The sequence below is a fragment of the Eretmochelys imbricata genome, chromosome 1 (assembly GCF_965152235.1).
Source record: "Eretmochelys imbricata isolate rEreImb1 chromosome 1, rEreImb1.hap1, whole genome shotgun sequence".
NCBI classification, from domain to species: Eukaryota; Metazoa; Chordata; order Testudines; family Cheloniidae; genus Eretmochelys; species Eretmochelys imbricata.
Genome location: NC_135572.1, coordinates 242,750,947 through 242,774,779, shown reverse-complemented (window position 1 = coordinate 242,774,779; position 23,833 = coordinate 242,750,947). Strand labels below are relative to the sequence as shown.

The window sequence follows — 23,833 nt, the reverse complement described above, 5'->3', positions numbered from 1 at the left end:
AATAATTATAAAGACAGTTGAGTTCTATGGAGTGATCTGGGCTCACTTGAACAACACACATATTAACACAGCTAAAAGCAAGGGCTAGGAACCAAGAATGTAGGTCACGCTTATAGGATGGAGTGACTGTACTGTGGAAAACAGTGACTCAGAAAAGGATTCTGGTGTCATGGTGAATAATCAACTGACCATGATCTCACAGTGCGATGTGGTGACGTGGACAACAAATGCAACCCTTGGATGCAGAAACGGGGAACTATTGAGTAGAAATAAAAAGGTGGTATAACCACAGTATATGACAATAGTGAGACAATTACTGAAATACTGTGTCAACTTCTGGAGCGCATACCTTAAAAAGGATGTGTACAAATTGGAAATGGTTTAGGAAAGAGCTACAAGAATGATTCAAGGTCTAGAAAACTCTGCCCTACAGTGAGACACTCAAGAAGCTCAATCAAATTAGTTTATCAAAGAGAAGGTTAAAAGGCAACTTGATCATGACCTCTAAATACCTATGTGGGGAGAAAATTTCTGATGCTAGAGGGATATTTAATCCATCAGACAAAGGCATAGCAAGAGCCAGTGCCTGGAAGATGAGGCTGGACAAATACAAAATAGGAATCAGGCAAAATATTAAAAAATTAAGTAATTAATTTTATAGTGTGAGTAATTAAGCATTGGAATAACTGACTTAGGCATGTGGTGTATTCTCCATCACTTGATGTCTTTAAATCAACACTGGATGTCTTTCTAAAAGATAACCTCGAGCTCAAACTGAAGTTATGGGCTTGATAAAGGAGTCAGTTAGTGAAAGTCTATGGCCTGTTTTATGCAAGAGATCAGACTAAATTATTATAATGGTCCCTCCAGACTTTTAAATCTCTGGATGACATCCTGGACCTTTTGAAGTCAATGGGAGTTTTGCCATTCACTTCATCAGGGCCAGGAATTCACCCTCTGAATCTACTGTCCAGTGCTCAGAGTAACAGCCGTGTTAGTCTGTATTCGCAAAAAGAAAAGGAGTACTTGTGGCACCTTAGAGAATAACCAATTTATTTGAGCATAAGCTTTCGTGAGCTACAGCTCACTTCATCGGATGAAGTGAGCTGTAGCTCACAAAAGCTTATTCATCGGATGAAGTGAGCTGTAGCTCACAAAAGCTTATGCTCAAATAAATTAGTTATTCTCTAAGGTGCCACAAGTACTCCTTTTCTTTGTCCAGTGCTGTTATGCTAAGATGACAAGGCGTGAATTTAGGTCCTGATCCTAGAAAGTGCTCAGCACTTTTAAAACCCAATAACTATATATATATATATATATATATAATTTCTCTGTACTGAGATGCTGAGAGAGATTGGGTACAAAGAATGAGAATCGGGGTCTGTGCTGCTATGTAGGTGGGAAGTAGCTCCCACTACTGGCAACTCACTGTATTTTAAATAGGAGGCTGGAGACATCTATTTTATTAAGAACAATGTCTTGATGCCGCTTCCTCCTTCCCCCCATACAGATACATGATCAAGGCAATGAACCAAATTCGTCCCTAGTTTCACTCTGCTGACTGCCTAACAAGGCAGTCACTGGAATACGCTGTGTGGGAAATGCACCAAAATAACAGGAACACCAAAATGTTTCTGAAATGAACATATAATCAGCTTGTGAAGCTTTTTGAGAAGACTCTTAATTGTTTTATATTTTCTTCTATGTTATCCATTTTCTGAGTTTGTTTCTGACAGCCAGATTCTAACATTAAGAGCATCAACCAGTCAGTACAGATGGAGAAGATTTGACTTCCCTGCATGAGTTAACTTTTCAGGCTCAATGGATCCTTTGTTTAAGGATTAGTGGTCTGAGAATAAAAATGGCTTCAAAACAGAGCTGCTTAGTTCAGTGTTCCCTTGTTGCCTGACTACAGACGGCTATTGCTAAGCTACCAACTGCTATTGGTAGCTACTTCTACTGGCAGGAGTCTGTTGCCGCCTTCCAGTTGGAGGATTCTGCAAATAGCTACTGCTATAAAGGTGACTTCTAGTGCGGTTTTTCTAGTTCGCTCATGCTTCAGGTATAGTCAGATGTTGCTAACATCTCAGTTTTAAGATTATGGTGATTTTGTGGTCACATGCCAATTATTTCCCTTAACATATGTAAACTGTGATTTTTGTAAGAGGATTGGGGTGAGGGGAAAGGCTGAGACATATTTTTTGGTCAAGGATGGGAATCCTATAATATTTGGTTATACCACAATGCTTTCCGTTTTCCATTTTATTAATAATGGACCATCCTCAACACTTCTGGCTCAGGTAGGCAACTCATAGCATGGTTGCTTGGACAGATGTTTTGTACCTAGATAAAAGATAAGTAACTTAGTTTTACAGTAAGAAACTTCATGAGATTTCCCCTAGCCATGTATAAAATAGGAGAAAGGGGGTTCATTGTTTGCCCTTTCATTTCAGAACAAATGGTAGATTTTTAATGTACAGAGGACCGGGCACACTTTCTGAGACCAATTGCTTTGGAAGCATTTATTAATCTGAGGAAACCAAGGAAATACTTTTCCTTCCCTCAAAAAACAAGCAAACAAAAATCCACCACAAGCGGAGAAACAACAACCCAATTTGTTTCCCCTAAAGCTCAATAATTTCCCATCTGGAGAATGTATTTCGCTTCGTCCATAGCTTCATAAGTGTTGTGGCTTCCTACGCCACATGGAGTTTAAAGAAAAAAAATCACTGGTTGTTGATACTGAAGTTGGAGACAGGTCCAATGGTAAAAGATTGACATTAGAGACCTACAGGTGGAAGACTCCACCTTCTTGTGGGGTGACATAAAAGAAAAGGAAATACTGTGCTATGAATATATCCCAGTGCCTTTGGGAAAAGCGTTGGAGCCAATGGCATGTCTGAAGAAGAGGGAGGGTTCTTGTGGATGCACTGTGAGGAGTTTGTATTATGTAGCACTAGTGTCTTTTTGTTCACACCAGCAGAAACCCTTTCTCTCACCCTGCAATAAATAATGAGGTACCAGGTGTAATGAGGTATAAAATCTTCTAGACCATTGGAGCAGGCCAACTGCTTTAAAGTAAACATGCAGAAGCTGGAAGGTTAATGCCTCATGCCCAGCTGTGAACACAAGCAACAACACATGAAGAAGGACTACCCCTTGGAAGAGAGGAAGAAACCATATCTCCACCAGACCCATGAATCAGGATCTTCTGCATGTGTTTAGGGTCCATTTGACTAAATTGTGAGCACGTGCTTAAATCCATTGATTTCAATGGCCATGTGCTTATTTAAATCAGGGTCTAAGCTGCATGGAGATAACATGAAATTTACTTCGGGGATGAAATGGTAACACTCTATCACATCTTTTCTCTGTACTATAAAGAGAGCTCCCCTGAACTCATGGCTGATGTGGAGATATTGATTACTTAATTCTGACTAAGCTACTTGTGGTTCTGCACAGAAAGCTAAAGATATACAAATAGACTAAAATATCGAGCAGAGTCTGGGACAGCAACGGGAATCAGAAAAGAGTTCCGCAATGGAGAAAAGTAGGCGAGGTGGAGTTTCTGAGAGTACCACTCATGAAGTCCTCCTGCTCCTTAATTTACCACCTTCAGTGGGCTTCTAAACATATTAAACAAAACCTTCCAAGCTTCACTTTTCTCCTTTCATTAATGCTTTTGAATTGACCTGCTGTGCAGCTCCTGTACAAGCTTCTACCTTTTTCTGCATGGTACATCTTGCACTACAGACACTAAAGTTGGTATTTAAAAGCAGTGCTGTAGTCCTGGTTGGGAAGATAACATTCAAAATGAGAAATGTATGTAAACCGGTGCAGTCAGTCACTCTGAGAGCCTGAAACGAGAGGCGCAAACTACCACCTCAAAGGGATGTTAAAGGCAAAGCCTAACTATAATAACCTAAATGTCAATGTAGTTTAGTGATGTCAGCAGGTAAAAGAAGATCCATGCTAACTTTATTAAGGTCTACATAGTCTGTAGTGTGTGGGATCTCATTTGGGTGTCATGCATAGGTGGAGATTGGGCATAGATACAAATTGCATGTGTTAAAACCACCAAAGTCTTCTCTGTTTTGGATAAAATTCTGTCTGGCAAGCAGGCCCGATCTACAACAGGAGCACCTTTTCAAATCAAATGCAATGCTGTTCTTCATATCCTTGAAATGGCCCGGATTATTGGCAGGGATAAGCCGGTGAAGACCTGCTCCAAAGAGACTATACACATACTTAAGATGACCTAAATATACCACCGTTCTGGGTTTGCCAGTGCTGTTAACAGCACTGAAACACAAACCTAAACATTCTCCTTAGCATCACAGTTCCTTGTTTTCTTGTCCCTGTACCTAGCAACACCCATTTTACCCTCTTCTAGTCCTTGACTGGAGTTAATAGGGCCTAGAGGACCTGATATCAGCCCGAGTCAGCAAAATATATTTTATCTGCAGTTAGAAACTACAGAAAGCAGTTAAATACAATAGACAAAAACAATGTATGCTGTCAGACTGCCTCAGGGCTGAAGTAACATTCAGAATCATAGCCTTTGAAAAGAAATTCAAACTTTTGCTTTCTTTCCTTTTTGCCCTTTATTTTAGTTTACAGCTATATTAAGATTGGATCATCCACTATGTAAAGGCAAGAGGAGTACTCTTCTGTCTCAGGAAAATGGGAGCTTCACAAAACAGATTACAAATGCAGAATTCCATTCTAAGCATGCTCTACCTATGTTATTTTAATCTTGTAGTATGCATGCATTTTGGGACTGGGAAAAGAAGATGGAACTGTCCAGAGACAGAGGATTAAAGCAATGTTCCTAAACTGTCGTTTCTATTTGCCTAGTAAAATGACCATGCTGGAAAGTTAATGAGTCAACTGATAAGATCAGAACAGCCTTGTTTAAGGAGAGGATCCACTTTTTTTCAACAATTTAAGTGATGAAGTAGCTGCTGCTGTGCTGGATACATAATCTAGGTAGGCACTTTTTAAATTTTATTTTTACTTCCCTTTGAATTTCAGATTAGACATTTAGGATCAATCTCTGTTTAAAACACCCTTTGATTAAGTATAATGCTAGCCATTAAAATATTGCCATTTACTGGTTGAAGATAATTAGCATTACCATGGCATTAGTGGTATTTCTGATGCTAAATTGTACCTGAAAAGGCCAATTACTTTCACACGGTAAATGTCAACATTTAATGATCACCACTGTACGTACACATACATGATATGTAGATATAGATATAGTTTACGTATACATAAATAAATGTTGGGAGGGAGTATACTGTTGTCATTAAAAAGTCCATTATACAGATACAGATATATAGATGATATAGATATCACTACTTATTTCATGAGTAATGCAAGCAGGACTTAGCCCTGCGGAGTACTCAAAAGTAATCAAAAATATTATTAATTCTTCATATTTTGGAAGCTGAGAATTAAAACGGTATTTTTTCATTTGTTTTAATGTATTCAGAAATCAATGAGACTATTAGTTTAGCTCCTCCTCTGGTGTAAACCAATGTGCTTCCTTTAACTTCTGCACAGGACCTGGCCCATTATATTTCATCTGGTATTATATTGCATGCTGGTACTGCCTTTTTAAAATGACTCAAGTAGAAACACTAGCCAAAAACCTAATAAATGTAGTTTCTTTGTGGAATTGTAAGTGTTTCTTTTGACATTTTGGAATGTCTCCTTTCTGTTAATTTGTAACTACTGTATTATCTTGATCTTTGCAAACTAATTAAATGTTATCCAGGATAAATATATGTGATGCTCTTCTTATCCATTGTGATTTGATGTAAGAAAGAATGGGAAGCCAAACTGAATTCCTGAATGTTTTTATGTTATTAAATGTAAAATTCAACCCCATGCAGAGAGGCAACACAGAGTGCTCCACTTCTGTTTCATCTAAGTCCTCAAAATAGGGCTTATGTGATGCAGAAGCTTTGGGCCGGCCCTCTGCTCATTGGTGAATTTCATCTTATGGATATGACCTGCCAGGTGCTGAGTGTCTAATGTGATGTGGGGAAAGCTCTTAACTCCAACTGAAGTAAATGGTCCATATAGTTTAGTCCCAAGATCTTACATTATACCCTGAGAACTGAGCCTCAATAGATGTACTTATCAAACACAAAAATGAGCTCTTTATATTTTCTTACTGACACAAATGATATATGCTATCAGTCAGGTCCGTACACAAATGCAATGGGAAATGAATCTACAGACACAGATCTGTGAAAAACAGTGAGAACATCACTGGCACAATGTTAATCCCCCACTGGTAGCATTTGCTTACTTTGAATTGCAGTCTAAGTGAGCTTGTTGTGTATGCACTTGGTTGTATGCTTGTGACAAATTTTAATGCTTTAGTTATTCTTTTCCCCTGCACCCTTACTTGAAAAATGCAATGACCATAGGCCATTGATCTGCTAGAATGGAGTTATGTACGTAAACAGCAATGTCTGGTGAGAGATGATGCAACTAATTGAAATGCTCCTGGGCAAATCCCTTAAAGTCACCTCTCTGTGTTTCCTTTTTGGTAAAATGAACACTTCGAATCTTGCTAAAGTTGAGGAAGAGACACCGATATGGCTATCCAAGCAAATGGCAAGATAATGCATCAGGCTAGATCTTCAGCTGGTGTAATCAACATAGCTCCATTGAGATCATTAGACTACATTTATTTATACTTGCTGATAGCCTGGCACATTGTGTGGAAATAGATGAGATATAATCACTTTTCATTTGAATTTTGAGTTGAATTTCTCAATTAAGATGAGCTGCCTAGAAAAAATGATTTTGTATGATGGTTGATGAAGAAGTACTTTACAGGTATGTGTTTAGGTCTACTATCAGAGCCTGTAACCAATCATGTACCAATCTACTCACATTCCTGGGAATGGGAATGACATTTATACATTGAGGCCAAGATTCTGGGTGCAATTGAGACACCTTAAAAGAGCCTGATTTTCAGAAAGTGCTGAAAATGCAGCTCCTGCAAGGTATCTCAGAATGTGTACCCAAAATCATTAATCAATTCTGAAAATCTAGGCCTGAGATTTCTGCAGAAGAAAACAAATAATTTATAATAGTGTCTAAGGAATAGGCCTATTAATTCTAAATAAGAGTGAAGTTAAAAGTAAAAGACTTAGGTAATAGATTTGCTGTGAATAGCAATATGGCTGCTATTTTTTACCATATGAAATGTTTTGGTTCAGATTAATACCTGCAGCAAATTTGCCTTTGATCTTTTTTCCTAACGTCATGTGGTCATGGAACCCACCCAGCACCCAAATTCTTTGCACATGAGCTAGGGTCAGCCAAGTTCAGCAGAATGCGCATGCCAGCAGGTCTAACCCTTGGCCGCTCCACATAGCTTCTCCTGCAATGTTGACACCAGTTTTTTCCCCCCGGCCCCTTCTGTAGCATCAGGAGCAGAGGTGTTATCTATCCCCAGCCAAAAGTAGATACCGCTGCTTCCTTCCTGGGCTTCTGTCTCAAAATACTTCAGAGTATCAAGGGCTCTTGAGGACTCCATCACTGACTTGTCCAGCTACACTAAGCCAGCTGCCTCCATTGCTCCTAAAATCTTCCCAGCACCCTTTCCCCAACCTCCTGTCTGACTAGGAAGTGTATTCACTGAAGCTGCATCATTGCAGCGTTTTAAGTGTAGACAGGCTCTAAGGCGTGATCCTAAACCTTTCAAGTGAATGGGAGTTTTTCCATTGATGTGAACAGGAGTGGTATCAAACCAATGGGCATTTTTGAAAACTTTGCCCACAGTCTTCTGTGGTATGACCCAGGGCAGAGATACTTGAAAATGCTACTGGCTTTTCCCGAAGGGAGGGAAGGTTCAGCCAACTTTCACAAATCTGTTCCAGCTGCACTGTTGGAATTGTTGATCTCTACACTTTTTCTTTCTTTCATCCTCAACTCTCAAGGGGACCAGGAAAGGTGAAGCGAGTTGATTTTGGTACTGTATGATTTTTGTGTTCTGGCTTGGGACTATTAGTTCTAATACTCCAATCTCCTTGTTCTATTGAAAAACGCACTTCTGAACTTGTTTGTTTCAATGGATTCACTCTTTTATGGAGCTCGGTGACAGCATATGGGTATTCCTTCATGGATCCAATTACAGGTCAGGGCCTTGTTCCGTTTTCTAATTGGAGTAGTATATGCCAGCAAGTGTTTTCTTTCTTTAAATAAGGTTTATGATTTGCAAAAAAATATGACTTCCACTAATTTTTGTGGGATAAAATATTCCCATATCATTTTTATTACTCACCTAGCTCTAAAACACACAACACCGCAGAGAACACAAAATGGAATATGTGCTCTGCATCGCAATAAAAACAAATAAAACCTAATCCGCCTAACTAATCTTTAATAAACAATAAACAATTCTATTGTTTTAAGGAGGGGGAAATCTTGCCCTCTCCTCCAAAGCTGCAGCATGCTCAGTGACCCACAGCAGAACTTGTGTGATTCTATGAACTGGTAGTGGAAAGATTAAGAACATGTCTGCAGAATACTGTTTTTAAGGATTACCTGCACATCAGCACAGAATGGGGCTTTGGAGGTATGCTGGGCTAGGGGAAGATCAGACAAATTGCCAAGCAGATCCATGACCATGTAGATCCACTGGCCACTTCCTCTGCAAATGGGGTGTGCACGCATGTGCACAGCTGCTGCAGCCCAGGCCCTACGGAATTCCCCAGATTACTCAGGCTGTACATTAGGGACAGAAAGTTTTATCCCTGCAGTTTAGTCCAAATAACAATTCTGTACCACTCACTCACTATGTAACTGTGACCCAAGAACCTCTGGATACCAATTGGCAGAGGACTCTGGACATATAGGGGTACAGGGATCCCTGGGATCCACCAAAATAATGTCATGTAAGGTCTCTAACAAAAGCCTGTGTCACACTAGTCATCATAATCACTGTGAGATGTAAGTATGGAGAATATGTGAGGAGTTATTTATCCACACTGAAAATTGTTCTCTACGTCTGTAGTTAAAAACAGCTCACTCAAAGGTAGCATATCTCGAGACATCCTCCCCAGAAAGGGGGTGCGAGACACTTATCTCCGGGGGGGGGGGACCATTGTGTATTGTATGTCATACAATAGGAGTCTATTAGCATTCTAAGTCAAAAGCAAATGAGGAGCAGGTGGAGACTTAAGAAGGAAACTGACAAGAAGAGGTAAACAGAGGGGGCTAGCTTGAGGTGAACCTCAAAGGTCTGTACTGGTATATTTGAGGATGCAAAGACACACCCTGGTATCCTTCACCTAGGAAGTAAACTGACAATGAGTTTGTTTAGTGAAAAGGGATCTCAATCAGGAGTGGTTGGAAATGCTGGAGAGAACTTTGAGTGAGATAAACTTCTTTAGACAGAAGGATAACTTGTTAGTTACCTTTGGGCTTTAAAATGCATATTATGGCCGTGGTTTATATGTCACCATTTGTTCCCATCTCTCATACTGCTTTTTATTTGAATCTCTATGTTTTCTAAATACATTCCCCTTAGTTTTAATAATTGATGTCAAGTGCTGCAAGCATTACAGGAGCAGGGGGGAGGGATCCAAGGGGCTAGTAAACTGTGGTACTCTCTTCCTTTGGGAACAGAGCATATGGGATTCCTGTGGGTATCCAGTGATTAGGGGCTGAATACCCCAGTGGGAGACTTTGAAGGGCCTTTGGGGATGGGGTTAATCTGTTGTCAACCTGCAAGGCAAAGACAGGGCTGATGTAGCCCCGAGGACAGCACATGAGTTGTGCTGGTTGTGTTAGGGAGCAGGTGGTTTTTTTTAATGCAGTTCCTTATTATTCTATGACATGAAATAGATGGAGTAATTCCCCTTCCCAAATTAATGTGAAGTCTTGAATTCATTGGATATTTTTGGTACACAAGGAACACAGGATAAGCCCACTACCTTTTCATGTTGTTACTGGACTTGTTGCGATCCTGGTTATTTACATTCCAGCAAAGAATGTACCAAGCCTTGTGCCTCATTGAGCACCCAGCACACACAGCTATCTCAGAATTGCATAACCCTGTCTTACTTTGACCTTGTGTGAAATCCAGTCACTTTCTCTTGTAATCTCCTCCTACAAGTACAACTCTAGTGTAGTGGATACAGTGTTTGTAGCTGGTGCTTCAGTAAGCATCCCAGTTGTTCAGTGTTTGCTATGACTTACCCTTTTCTTGCTAATGTAACATATAGCTTGAGACTTAAAAACTTGGTTACAGTTGATGACACTTAGATGTTGATGGCTTTCACTTTTGCCATCAGTTTCTAAAGGTCTCCTTATAACACTTATATCCTATGTTTTCTTTTCCCATATGGACTTAATTTTCAGTGCCCCCAGTACTTTTTGTTATATATTATAGAGACGCTTTTCCCTTGTGAGAGCACTGCTCCGGTTCTTATTTACTAAACCCTTCGCTTGTCCCTATGGTGTGTTTATCCTCCCCATCTCTTTCCTTTCCTATTACAACGTCTCCTCCTCCACTTTCACAGTGATCATTTTTGGGGTCCGCGACATAAATAAAACTCAACTTGCAATGTTCTTTATTTTGTGGTATTCATAAAATCTTAGTACAGAATCTCTCTCCCAACCCCCATTTAGTTCTATAAATGTGCAGCCACATTTTCATAACCATTCACTAATTTTTGGTGCCCAACACATGCCAGATTTTTAGCATTGCTGAAGCCCTGAAGTGCCAGTGGACTTGTCTCCAGAGTATCTGTCCTAGTGGGAAATGCCATCTCCAGAGTATCTGTCCTAGTGGGAAATGCAGATTTTCAGTACATCTGAAAATAAAGTGCAAGTTGTCTCTATTCGGAAACAATTAGTGACCACTTGTGAAAATGTTAGCCATGGTGTAAATCTTTTTAGGTGCAAGTTAGTTACAGATTTCTATTTCATTATTTCTGTGGAAGAAGCCCTGGATTTATTAGAATTTTCTCATGTTTTCTTGTACAAAACAGATAACCAATTCAAGGTAAGAAACCATGACAGTGGAAACGGATTCAAATGCTAATCACTCAAACCTGGCAGTGGAGCCTCCCCAACCTTTGGAAGATGGAGCAATCAAACAAGTACCAGTCAAAAAGAAAACTTCTTGTTGCACTGGCTTGAAGGTTCAGTGGATTACTTTTATTAATTACTGTTGTTATTTGTTAATCATTGATAATATGTGTGTTCTTCTTCAAGGTACATAAGCAGGCATGGTTCTTTTCCCCACTATTTTTTTCACCCAATTAATAAAAGAATAGTAGGAGTTTTATTTAAAAACATATAAGCCAATAATAATAAATAATATATGGCTCTTTTGTAGAGTTTTTCATCCGTGGATCTCAATGTGCTCCACGAAGGAGGTCAGCATCTTTATCCCCATTTTACATATTTGGAAATTGAAGCACAGGGAGGAATGTGATTTACCCACCGTCACCCAGCAGACCAGTGGCAGAGCCAGGAATTGAAGTGGGTCTACTGAATCCCTGTCCTGATAGGCAAAGTTCAACGAGTTGGTTTGGCCAAACACTCAAGGTGTCAGGAAAATAATAATACTTAGCTCTTATTCACAGATCTCAAAGCACTTTACAAAGGAAGTAATTATCATTACCCTCATTTTACAGTAGGGAAACCGAGGCACGGGACGTGAAGTGACTTGCCCCAGGTCACCCAGCAGAGTGCCATAACCAAAATAGAACCTGGATCTTCTGAGTCCTCATCTGATGCTGTATCCACTAGATCACACTGCCTCACTTGAATTATTTAAAATCTTGGGCAAATAGGGCTGGAAAACTAATGAGAATTTTGCTTTCTTGTTAAAGGCATAGTATTTACTGCTTCTGGCTGAGCTGGAAGTACCATGAAATCAGGATTTCTTATGGTATAATGATGTGTCTGATTTCTGCCCAGGCTAGGCCCTTGGGTCAAATTCATACCTGCTGTAACTCCATTAAAGTCAATGGAGCTGCAACCAGCGAAGAATTTGGTCCAATCAGAGGCCTGTAACAGAATTATAAAAATTAGCGAATCCAACTTTTTCACATATTCAAAATGGCTTGGTTCAAGGTTTGGGCAAAGGTTAGCACATTCCTTTTTTGAGCTGAACCAGTTTTGCTACCCCTATATATCTCCAGTAGTAGCTGAACTGCTCTCAAAACTCTCATACCCCTGGGAGTCTCATTGGACCAGCTTCACCACTGGCATAAGCAGGCATGGAAGTCAGTGAGTTTGTATCCACTTATCCCAGCGGTGAGTGTGGCACAGAATGTTATAGAAACTAGCATTTAATAGACACAATAACTTTAATGTTTGGGATGGGCACAAATGTTTCAGTTACAATGAGAATCACCTCATCTTCCTATCAGACTTTGGAGTCCATTGCGGGGGGGAGGTGTCAGAACAGTTCCGCTAACTTCTTGCTTGTGTGGTGAGGTTTAAAACAGTTCAACTAATTTTTTTGTTCCTACTTTCGTGCTTATTTGCATTTCATGGCTTCAGTCTGGACAAGATGTAAAACTACTGAAAATAGTGGCCCCCACCCCAAAAATCTCAGAATTGTTGGACCCAGTAAATATGAAAATTCTTAGACTAAAGCCTGCTTCTGTAAGATTTTTTCAGTCAAATTTCTAGGCAAAACCAGCATCCAACTCCTTTTAAAAACATTTTCTCTTAGGATTTGCTTTGCTTGTCATCTGCTGCAGTAAATAGCATCATAAAGTTCAAAACGCAGTTTAATTTGTCCACTTATCTACTGTTAGGTTAAACAAGCTATTTTAACTTTTACCCTGAGGGCAATAGGTTTATTTGTTTGGGATTCAGTACAAATCTGTTATGCTGAAATATCTGGATAATATTTAAACACTCCTAGACTGTCTTGTCATCATAAGCATGGTTTTATCTGCAATCATTGCAATACTTAATAGAGTTTGTGTGTCAAAGCAAAGTGTGTATTCAAATGCTCTTGTTTTAAACCTATAAAAAAGTCAAATACAAACATTTCCTTTGCAAAGGGGTACAACAAAAATATAATCCAAATACTTCAAACTACATCCCAACAGGGTTGAGATTGCCGAAGAATCTATACAAGACCTCCGAAAAAAAGGGATATTGCGAAGCTTGTGGCAAAGCCCAGTGTTGTAATACCAACACGATTTCTAACCTGGGGATCGACAATCTGGCTTAAAAAAAGTAATAACTGAATTGAAGCTAAGACTCATTGACAGTTTGCACTAGTTTCAGCAAGTGGCCTCTGACCAGCGCTCTTATTCTTGTTAATTATTAATATTCTGGTAGCACCTCGAGGCCTCAAGGTTTCTTCAGTTGGTCTCAGTGTTGTGGATAGCTTGAAAATTGATGTTACATTTCAATAGGGTAAGCTGTCTCTACTGAACTGGTTGCCATCTAGAGATGGCTTTTAGGTTCAGAAGCACAAATTCTATTCTGGGGAGCCTTTGACCAGCAAAGCAAAGGAGGCCGTGCTTTCTGGATGCTGAAGCTGGCAATGCCATCCCTAAGCACGAACAAAGTTAGTTGCTGCTTTGGGCTGTCCCATGCACATGACTTCTCTCGATCACAGTGAGCCAAGAATGGGAAGAAAACACCTTCTGAAAGCCCAGAGGGAGCTTCTTGCAGGATCAAGACCTCATGTTGTGTTAGAAAAATCACATTTTCCCTATTGGAGTTTGATTAGTAAAATTAATTAAATTAAGATTTAATTCATACAGATTGCTCTATAGATTTAAGCTCTCTTGGTTTCTATATTATCAATTTCTCCTCCCTTACCTCCCACCTTCTGTCTTGATCTTTCCTCAGGTGTTTCTCGCTGCTTTGTCATTCAGCTACTTGTGCAAAACGTTATCTGGAACAATTATGAAAAGTTCCATCACTCAGATAGAAAGAAGATTTGATATTCCCTCCTCTGTAGCTGGTTTAATTGATGGAAGTTTTGAGATTGGTAATTGTTATTCCGTAACAAACAGTAAATTCCTCAGAGCAAATACAATGAACAGCATTTACTAGTAATGTTTTCTTTGCATTTTTAGGTAATTTGCTGGTGCTGGCATTTGTAAGTTATTTTGGAGCCAAATTTCATAGACCAAAAATCATTGCTTTGGGGTGTTGTATTATGTCAGCTGGAAGTATTTTAACAGCAATGCCTCATTTCTTCATGGGATAGTAAGTATTCACTAAGGCTAATTTAGGTACCATAGCACTGGGATTCTATACCACTTTCTCCATTTTATCAAACGAACACCACTGTGTTTTTAAAATCTGGGATTATCAAAGGGCCTAAAACTAAATTAATATTCTGGATATCAGAGTAAATATTCAAGCCAGGCAACTCCACACATACATTAACACACATTAGAACTGGTGGGAATTCCTTCCCCGGTCCTTTGTCAACTTTTTTCAAAATGTCAACTTTTTCAAAAAATGTCAACTTCTTTTCAAAAATCAGAACCACCAAAATGTTTCAAATTTCAGCTAGAAATGTTTCGGTTTGGTTGGGTTGTAGGCTTTTGAGGAAAAGCAGATGTTTTCTGCAGAAAGTGGACACTTTCCATGTGAATTTATATTCCCTGAAAACCAAAATTTTCCACCAAAAACCAGTCTTAACAGAAAATTTTTCAGTCAGCCCTAGTGTGCATCATGCTGATTTTCAAGACATTACTATGGCTAACTCTAAGAGAAGAGTCTAAGGGAAAATGCTGGGACTACTGAAGGGCTGAGATATTGCTCAGTGTGAGGAAGGATGGTAGAGTCTGACTTTAAACAGGGTTATTGCACGGAAGGTTAAAATATGATGAATCACAACAATTTCAGCAGAATAATTATATTATAAAACTATTTCATATGGTTTCTGTAACTGGGTATTTTTGTAGTTATGAACAGGACCCTGAGGCTCCATTCCAAGAAAGCACTTAAGCATGTGTGAAACTTGAAGTGTGGGAATAATCCAATGGAAGTCAGTGGGACTACTCCTGTGATTAAAGTGTTTCAGTGCTATATTGGGGCCTTAATCCAAAAAAAGTCGAAAAGCTGCATTCTACTCCAAGAGCGTGTTTGACTACATTGTCCAATATCTTTAAAGTCCAACATGATGGTGTCTCCGCGGCAGCACAAACTCTAGGTCTTCAATAATTGCTCACAGTCATTTGTATGCTGGTAAAATGGAAGAGTAGAACATGACAGATATGGGAATTCCCTGAAATATCCTGGGGAAAAGCCTTATTGAATTAAGTTTAAGTATCTTTGAGGTCCACTGTATTAAATGTATTATTGTGGTTCAGGATTGTGCATAACCTCTCTAGGGGGAAGATGTGATGTGAGGCCCGGGAGTTCAAAGGATTATACTGAAAATGTGCCAGACAAGGATGGACTTTTGGGACAAGAAGTGTGAAGTGGATTTCCTGGGGAATACCTAATATTAATGCAAATTCCCAACCTCTAGTTATACAAAAAAATCAGCCTTTCAAAGCCACATCTTGAGGAGAATGTCTTTACTGATTATTTGTTCCTTGAGATGGGAGATAAAAGGCCTGAGCTATAAAAAGAAACTGGCTGATCTGTCCAGTCTTGGTTCTGGTTATGAATCTGAAACAGTTATGAAATGGTAACCATTGGGGAAACCCAGTTTTGCATTTTGAAGCACTGACACTTACCAAAACCCGAGGTTGGAGTGGGGGGAGGGGTGATCTCTGCGTATAGGTTCTTTTACTGTTTGAATGTGTTTTCTCTGTAATTCTTTCACCTTAAGAATAAAGGTGCTTGCTTAGAAAGAGCTGTGTGGTAACTTATAACTGTTGGCAATACACTTGCCATAGCCTCTGGAGAGAAAGCAAATTGCAGACGCTGGCCTTTTAGAAAGTCTGGCTTGTTGGGGATATCACTGTAAATCAGGAATCAGTAGATCAGCCTCAACACTCTGCTCAGGAGGGAGAGAGACGTAGGTCTCAGCCCAAGAGAAGTGATGACTGAGGAGCTGGGAGCCTAGTGTGTGTGTCTTTGGTGGACCATGAGTGGGGAATACATGTGCAGTTACCTGGAAACTGTGACATAGGGGTCACTCATATAAGGTTCCAAACTTCACCTGTGAAGGTGCCCCACAGAAATGGGAGTTGAAGAAATCCAGAACTTTAAAGGAGGAGTCTAATTAGTAGCTTACAGTATTATGCCATACATTGGTAAGGGCTGATCCTGCACACCCCTACCTGAGCAAATAGTCATTACTATGTGAGGCTTCAGTGAGACTTTTCAGGTGTGTGTTTGCAGAACTGGGCCAAAAGTTCTGTTCAGGGTGCTAAAAATCCTCATGTCTCGTGAAACTAATTTGCCAACAAATGCATCCTCTCTTTGTTCAGAGAAGCACTGTTTTGTCTACCCATGACATTTCTTCTAGCAGAAGTTTTGATACAGTGACAAATAAACAATGCAACACATTTCTATTCCTATATTCAATACAATAGAATTCTTTATGGGTGTCACAGTTCAAGGCAACTGCACCTGTATTCCCCCTCCATGGTCCAGCAAGGGCACCGACTCACAAGTTTCCAGTTCCCCAGCTCTTACTTCTCTCAGGAAAATGGGTGTGTCTCTCTCCCTCATGACTGGAAGATTTTTAGGCTGCACACTTCCTGCCTACATTGTATATTCTCAGCAAAAGAGACTGCCTAAGCAGGTTTCCTTTGCCTTCTCTTCAGAGGCTATAAACAGTGTTATTGCCCACAGTTAAGTTAGCACATAGCTCTTTCCAAGCAAGTACATTTATTCTTATGGTAAAAGCATTATAGAGAAAACATATTAAAACAATAAAATAACTGACATGCATATTGATTAGTTTACCAGAGATCACCCCAACTGTGGCAGGTGAATACTCCCCCAATTCTCACCAAAGGAGTTTTCTGGGGTTACAAGTTCATAACTGCTTTGTCTTGGAACAAGAATCCCCATCAATCTGTGTGTCACTCCTTTATCCAGTTTGGGTCTTTGAAGAGACTATGAATAGATAATCAGTCAGACAATGAGTTTCTCCTCAAGATACAGGATGATTCAAAAGAATGATTCCTGAGGTGGGTAATTTACATTCCCCTCATGCCAAGTATTTCCTAGGAAACTCACTCAACTGAAAGTTTAGTCTTGTTTGGCCTGTTGAAGCTCATACCACTTCCAAGGTTTACATTAGTCCTGTTTCCCAGTTAAAGAAGTTGCATACAATTCCACACTAATACATAAACATTTGCATTCTTAATACAATGAACTCCTAAAATACTTAAACTCACTTCAATAAGGTTTGTCCCGGATATTGCAGGAAATTGCCATATATATCACAAGAAGTTTATAATCATAAAAAGAAAACTAAAGAATTATGTTCAGCAGAAAGTCTTTCTAACTCTTCTGCTGTTTTGCAGTAGCATCAGGCTTATCATTTCTATTACTTAACTCAAAGAGACTATAGGACTGTAGTTACAAGAAATAACTAAGGGCTTGTCTATATGGAGAATTAGTGCATGACAAACTGGGTGTAAATCTACAGCGCTGTAGTATACTATGCATTAACTTGCTGTGTGGACCCTTCTACTGCACACTAAAAGTTCTGTAGTTCGGTAGTATGGTTTGATACACTGCTGTTTGCACAATGGACTTTCAGTGCACAGTAGCAAGGTCCATATTGCCAATTAGCGTGTGGCAGGCTAGAGGACTGTAGATTTACACTACAGTTGCTTTTGATATTTTTTTGCTCATTTTTTCCCCACCCCCTTATTTTTTTTTTACTTAAGTGACCCTCTTTTAACTGTTCAGTTAACACTTTGTGCACCGCATTCAAATTATTTTTTCCAGTTAGATGCCCATACTGTCTATTCGCCAAAACAGCAGTCACAAAATTCCCCCTGTACTGAGATAAAATATACCCCTGTATTTCTTCAACTGCCCAGAAACATCACAACTAAATATAATGTTGTATGTGTTCAGTTATAAGTATGAAACAGCATCTCATGCAGTGTTGTCAGTCAACTCAACTTCAAGTCTCTCTCCCTGCTCCGTGGATCAAAATGTAACTGGTGTCAGTGAAACCTTATCGGAACATCCAGATTCAGGTGAGTGTAACTGTAAATACGTCTAAATGTGACAATTTTGACCTACTTATAAATCGGTCTTCACACAAGAGGGCAATTCACCCCAGTATGGAGGGCTAGTACAATTCTAAACCCCATTTAAGCCTTAACTTATTTGGAGGGTGTTAGTGACAATTCAGTGATACAGCAGCCTTGTAAACCTCACTCAGAGCAAGCACATCTACCAATCCAGAAGTATCTGAACTACTTGGGCCCAGTTTCTCCCACCCTTCTGGATATAAGTACCTCACATTGACATTAAAGGAATTTCTCATATAATTTGTGAGGAGAATTGATTCCCAAAGAAAATTTAAGGGCCCAAGCTGAGTTAAAGTTAACTGGAAATTAACTGGCATTTCTGTGATCTTCACACACCTCACTATCAGTTTAGAATATACCGAAAGAGCATCTCCAGCTGTATGCTGCATAGGAGGAGAAAAATGTCACTATAGGACCCATGAGCCAACTGTTAGCCTGGATCAGGGGACATAGTTGAAGGTGTAAATGAAATGTCATAGAGTATGTCTATCACAATTTCAATCTGTTTATTTTTTCCTAGATATTCTTCCCTAACAATACAGACCATTATCCTTGCATGACTATGTTTGATAGACAAGCATGTGACTGATATCTAGAAGTGTTGTTAAAGGGAGGGCTGATGATTTTGGCAACCTAGACAGGTTTAATGAGTTTGGTAACCTAGACAGAGTCTTAGTCTTATGTAAGAAAAAACAATTGAGCAAGATGAGAGAGAGTGTGTTAAATGGTGTTATAGCCAGGCTCATGGTTTATTGTTCTACTGTAAAGATGGTAATTACTGTTATTTACAGATTGTGTAAAGGAAGCATCATCATATATGTGGATATATGTCTTATTGGGCAACTTGTTACGTGGAATTGGGGAAACGCCAATAACACCGCTAGGAATTTCTTACCTTGATGATTTTGCTAAAGAAGAAGATGCTCCTTTATACATAGGTAATCTTAAGAGGATGAAAAGGCTGGTTACAAAGAAACAGTGACAGGATCAAATCTGCTTTAGCTTTAAAAGTAGATCATCTACATTTTCCCCTAAAGAGTCCTTTAAAAAAAAATAGCTCTCTCCATTGGAACCAGGCAAAATCTTTTGACAAAGCTTTTTTTTTTTCTTCTGATAAATGCAGATTTGCATCAATTGAAACATTTTGTGAATTTGTGTTGAATTTGCTAAATTGTTTTGGTCAAATAAAATAACAAACAACCTCCCTCCCCCCAAAAAACCCAGAAACACACATTACAAAATCAGAAAAAGTCAAAATATTTGGATGTGACTTTTTCTAAATGAAACGTCAGCTTTTCAATTTGAAATTATCTTTCATTTCAAAATTTTATTCACTTTTATAAACAGCTTTTTATAAAGGCAAAAAAACCCCGCAATAACGAACATTTTTTTTTCAGATTGTACAACACATTTCATTTGACCTGATATGAAATTTTGGTGACTTTTTCAGTGTGCTGAAATTTTTTTTAAAAAATTCATTTTGGGTTGTTTCAAAACTATTTTATTTTATTTTATTAGTTTGGCCAACTAACCAAAGAATTAGTTACTCTCACAGTAGTGAGGTAGCCTTCATTCCTAGTCCATTGCTGCCTTCAAAAGAAAATGACGAGGCTGTATAAATTTCCATGTAATGTTTTTGTCTTAACCCACCGAGTCCTGGTTCATTCTACCTGCACTGAGACTTGAACTTGAGTTTTATATGAATGGAGTTAATTTGGCTCTTGTAGTCTTGGATGGCCACTAAACAAATTTAAATAAATCAATAAATGATACATTAATACTGCCTAAGGTGATCTTTTTCACCAAATAGGAGAAGAGTAAAAAACCTATCTCACATGGCAGGATGCTAGTCTTTGCACTTCCTGGAATACCCTGGATCTAGGAGAGGAATAAGAAAAATAGGTGGAAAACATATAGGGCCACATGTCTGTAAATTTATCTGTGTCTACTTCGTTATATTTTCAGCATGTTTGCACACAATAGCAATGATCGGGCCAATAATCGGCTACCTGTTGGGATCACTGTGTGCCAGCTTGTATGTGGATATTGGATTTGTGGATCTAGGTAAGGAAAAATGGAGAGCCAATTATATTAAACTGTTGTATAACAATCAATATGACCAGTGCTTTATATCAGGATATGCCAAATATTTTCATGCCTTTCAGTAAATAATAAATTTCTTTGTTTCAAGGTGAGGTGAGAACAAAGTGTTTTCACTGAAAAAATAATTTTAAAAGTTGTAGGTATGGGAAATATTTTAGGCCCAATCCAGGAAAGCACTTCAGCATGGGCTTAAATCCATACCTATTCAATAAAGCATTTAAACATGCTTAAATTTAAATATGTGCTTAAGCACCCTCACTGAATGCTTTGCTGAGTCATGCCCTTCCTGATGGGCTTTGCCTAGCATATCAATTTTTCATTTTAGGTGGTTAATTTCAAATGTTGGCTGAGCATATAATATGTTAATTGTTTAATATTACTCTTTATTACTGAGTTCAAATTTTACTAAGGGTTAAACAAAAAAGAAAATATATGCGGTGATGTTTTCAAAGGGCTTTCTATTCGGTGTCCATTGGTGTGCATTCAACTTTTCACACACAGACATGTGTGCCGACTCTTTTCCATTGCACACATCTGTGCATGTGTAATATAAATAAATAATGATAATAAAGGCATTTGAAATGTAACACCCATTGGTGATCTTTAAATAGCCTAATATCTGAGCATATGCTTGCAGGATGAGACTGTTTACAGTGCCCCCATACAGATATTTGCTTATTTTGCTTTTTAAGGCCCTGATCCCAACAAAATTTTGATCATATATGCCGTGGTCACTGGATTAACTACAGCTATAACTACTCCTGGTCTCCTAAAGTGCAATCTCTCAGGTGACAGGCCTCATTACCTCCACTTCTTTTTGAGATGGAATCATGCAACTCTCTCACTATGAGACCTGGCCTTCAGCTGTAGTTCCTTTTGGACGAACCGTGATTTCTTAGCAGGTTCAACTCGGGTTTTGGACCCTCGTACATACTTTCCTTTGGGAGCTTCAACAAGTGGTTATTACACTGACCAAGCAAGTTTCTTAAAGCAAAGCACTGTTGATTCAGAACCAAGGCATTCAGAGAAACAGATCTTAAAACAATAGTCCATATACATCTATATCTTCCCTAAGCTAAGCTAAGGCAGGCCTTGCTTATCCCAGGCACCCCCACATTTGCTTTGCAAATTGAGATAAACTAAGAGACTCATCAATCCCTGTCTCTTACTGTCTCATCAGAGGCTGTCCTTCCATCAGTGACAAAGCTCTGTTTAGATTTCCTATGTGAATTTCCCCACCCTGTCAAAACACAGACACACACACACACACATGGAATCACCAGCCAGACAGTGCCCTTACAAGGTAGAAGTAAAATCTAATAGGAATTGACAACTCTATTGTATGTGTGTACCAGCAGTAGGGCTTATTTGAAGCCATCATCTGCTCCTCAGCCCAGTGTTCCCAGCTCTTGCATGACTTAACTCTTCGGTAGTCACACAGCAAACAATAGATAAACAATCCAACAAATAGATGGACATATGATATTCATAAAAATACTACAGGCAGCTCCCACATTCTCCATAATACGGACTTAAGGATGTGACAAATCTCAAGGAAGCCAATGGGACTCTTCATGTGCTTAAAATTAAGCACATGATTAAGCATTTTGCTGGAAGGTCCTATAAGAAAAAAGGTTAGTAAAAAGTACTGTGTCCTAGCGGATCCACGGTGTGTGTGGGACTCTGCTTGAATCACAGAATATTAGGGTTGGAAGGGAACTCAGGAGGTCATCTAGTCCAACCCCCTGCTCAAAGCAGGACCAATCCCCAACTAAATCATCCCAGCCAGGGCTTTGCCAAGCCTGATCTTAAAAATCTCTAAGGAAGGAGACCTCCCTAGGAAACCCATTCCAGTGCTTCACCACCTTCCTAGTGAAAAAGTTTTTTCTAATATCCAACCTAAACCTCCCCCACTGCAACTTGACACCATTACTCCTTGTTCTGTCATCTGCTACCACTAAGAACAGTCTAGATCCATCCTCTTTGGAACCCCCTTTCAGGTAGTTGAAAGCAGCTATCAAATCCCTCCTCGTTCTTCTTTTCTGCAGACTAAATAATCCCAATTTACAGAGTCATTGAATCATAGACTTCAAGGTCAGAAGGGACCATTATGATCATCTAGTCTGACCTCCTGCACAACACAGGCCATGGAAAATCACCCACCAACTCCTGTAAGAAACCCCTAACCTACGTCGGACCTATTGAAGTCCTTAAATCGTGGTTTAAAGACTTTGAGGTGCAGAGAATTATCCAGCAAGTGACCCGTGCCCCATGCTGCAGAGGAAGGCGAAAAGCCCCCAGGGCCTCTGCCAATCTGCCCTGGAGGAAAATTCCTTCCCAACCCCAAATATGGTGATCAGCTAAACCCTGAGCATGTGGGCAAGATTCACCAGCCAGACACCCAGGAAAGAATTCTCTGTAGTAACTCAGATCCCACTCCATCTCACATCCCATCACAGGCCATTGGGCATATCTACCGCTAGTAGTCGAAGATCAATTAATTGCCAAAATTAGGCTATCCCATCATATCATATCTCCTCCATAAACTTATCAAGGTTTGTCTTGAAGCCAGATATGTCGTTTTCCCCCACTGCTTCCATTGGAAGGCTGTTCCAGAACTTCACTCCTCTGATGGTTAGAAACCTTTGTCTAATTTCATGTCTAAACTTCCTGATGGCCAGTTTATATCCATTTGTTCTTGTGTCCACACTGGTACTGAGCTTAAATAATTCTTCTCCCTCCATGGTATTTATCCCTGATGTATTTATAGAGAGCAATCATATCTCCCCTCAACCTTCTTTTTGTTAGGCTAAACAAGCCAAGCTCCTTGAGTCTTCTTTCATAAGACAAGTTTTCCATTCCTCGGATCATCCTAGTAGCCCTTCTCTGTATCTATTCTGGTTTGAATTCATCCTTCTTAAACATGGGAGACCACAACTGCACACAATGTTCCAGATGAGGTCTCACCAGTGCCTGGTATAACGGTACTAACACCTCCTTATCTCTACTGGAAATAACTCGCCTGATGCATCCCAAGACCGCATTAGCTTTTTTCACGGCCATATCACATTGGCGGCTCACAGTCATCCTGTGAACAACCGGTATGCCGAGGTCCTTCTCCTTCTCTGTTACTTCCAGGTAATGCTTTCCCAGTTTATAACAGAAATTCTTGTTATTAATCCCTAAATGCATGACTTTGCACTTCTCACTATTAAATTTCATCCTATTACTATTACTCCAGTTTACAAGGTCATCCAGCTCTTCCGGTATGATATCCCGATCCTTCTCTGTATTGGCAATACCTCCAAGCTTTGTGTCATCTGCAAATTTTATTAGCACATTCCCACTTTTTCTGCCAAGGTCAGTAATAAAAAGATTAAATAAGATTGGTCCCAAAAACGATCCCTGAGGAACTCCACTGGTAACCTCCCTCCAGCCTGACAGTTCACCTTTCAGTGTGACACGCTGTAGTCTTCCCTTTAACCAATTCCTTATCTACCTTTCAATTTTCATATTGACCCCCATCT

At 39.4% G+C, this 23,833-nt stretch overlaps 1 protein-coding gene across 1 annotated transcript in view; it reads left to right on the top strand.

Annotated features, from left to right (window-relative positions):
- The first annotated feature begins 11,048 nt into the window (after positions 1 to 11,048).
- Positions 11,049 to 23,833, top strand: part of LOC144272519 (solute carrier organic anion transporter family member 1B3-like) — a 37,611-nt gene continuing 24,826 nt past the window's right edge. The window contains exons 1-6 of the mRNA XM_077830661.1: positions 11,049 to 11,177; positions 13,864 to 14,005; positions 14,094 to 14,226; positions 18,022 to 18,146; positions 18,995 to 19,141; positions 20,169 to 20,267. Coding sequence (XP_077686787.1) covers positions 11,049 to 11,177; positions 13,864 to 14,005; positions 14,094 to 14,226; positions 18,022 to 18,146; positions 18,995 to 19,141; positions 20,169 to 20,267 — 775 coding nt within the window. The remainder of the gene's footprint in view (positions 11,178 to 13,863; positions 14,006 to 14,093; positions 14,227 to 18,021; positions 18,147 to 18,994; positions 19,142 to 20,168; positions 20,268 to 23,833) is intronic.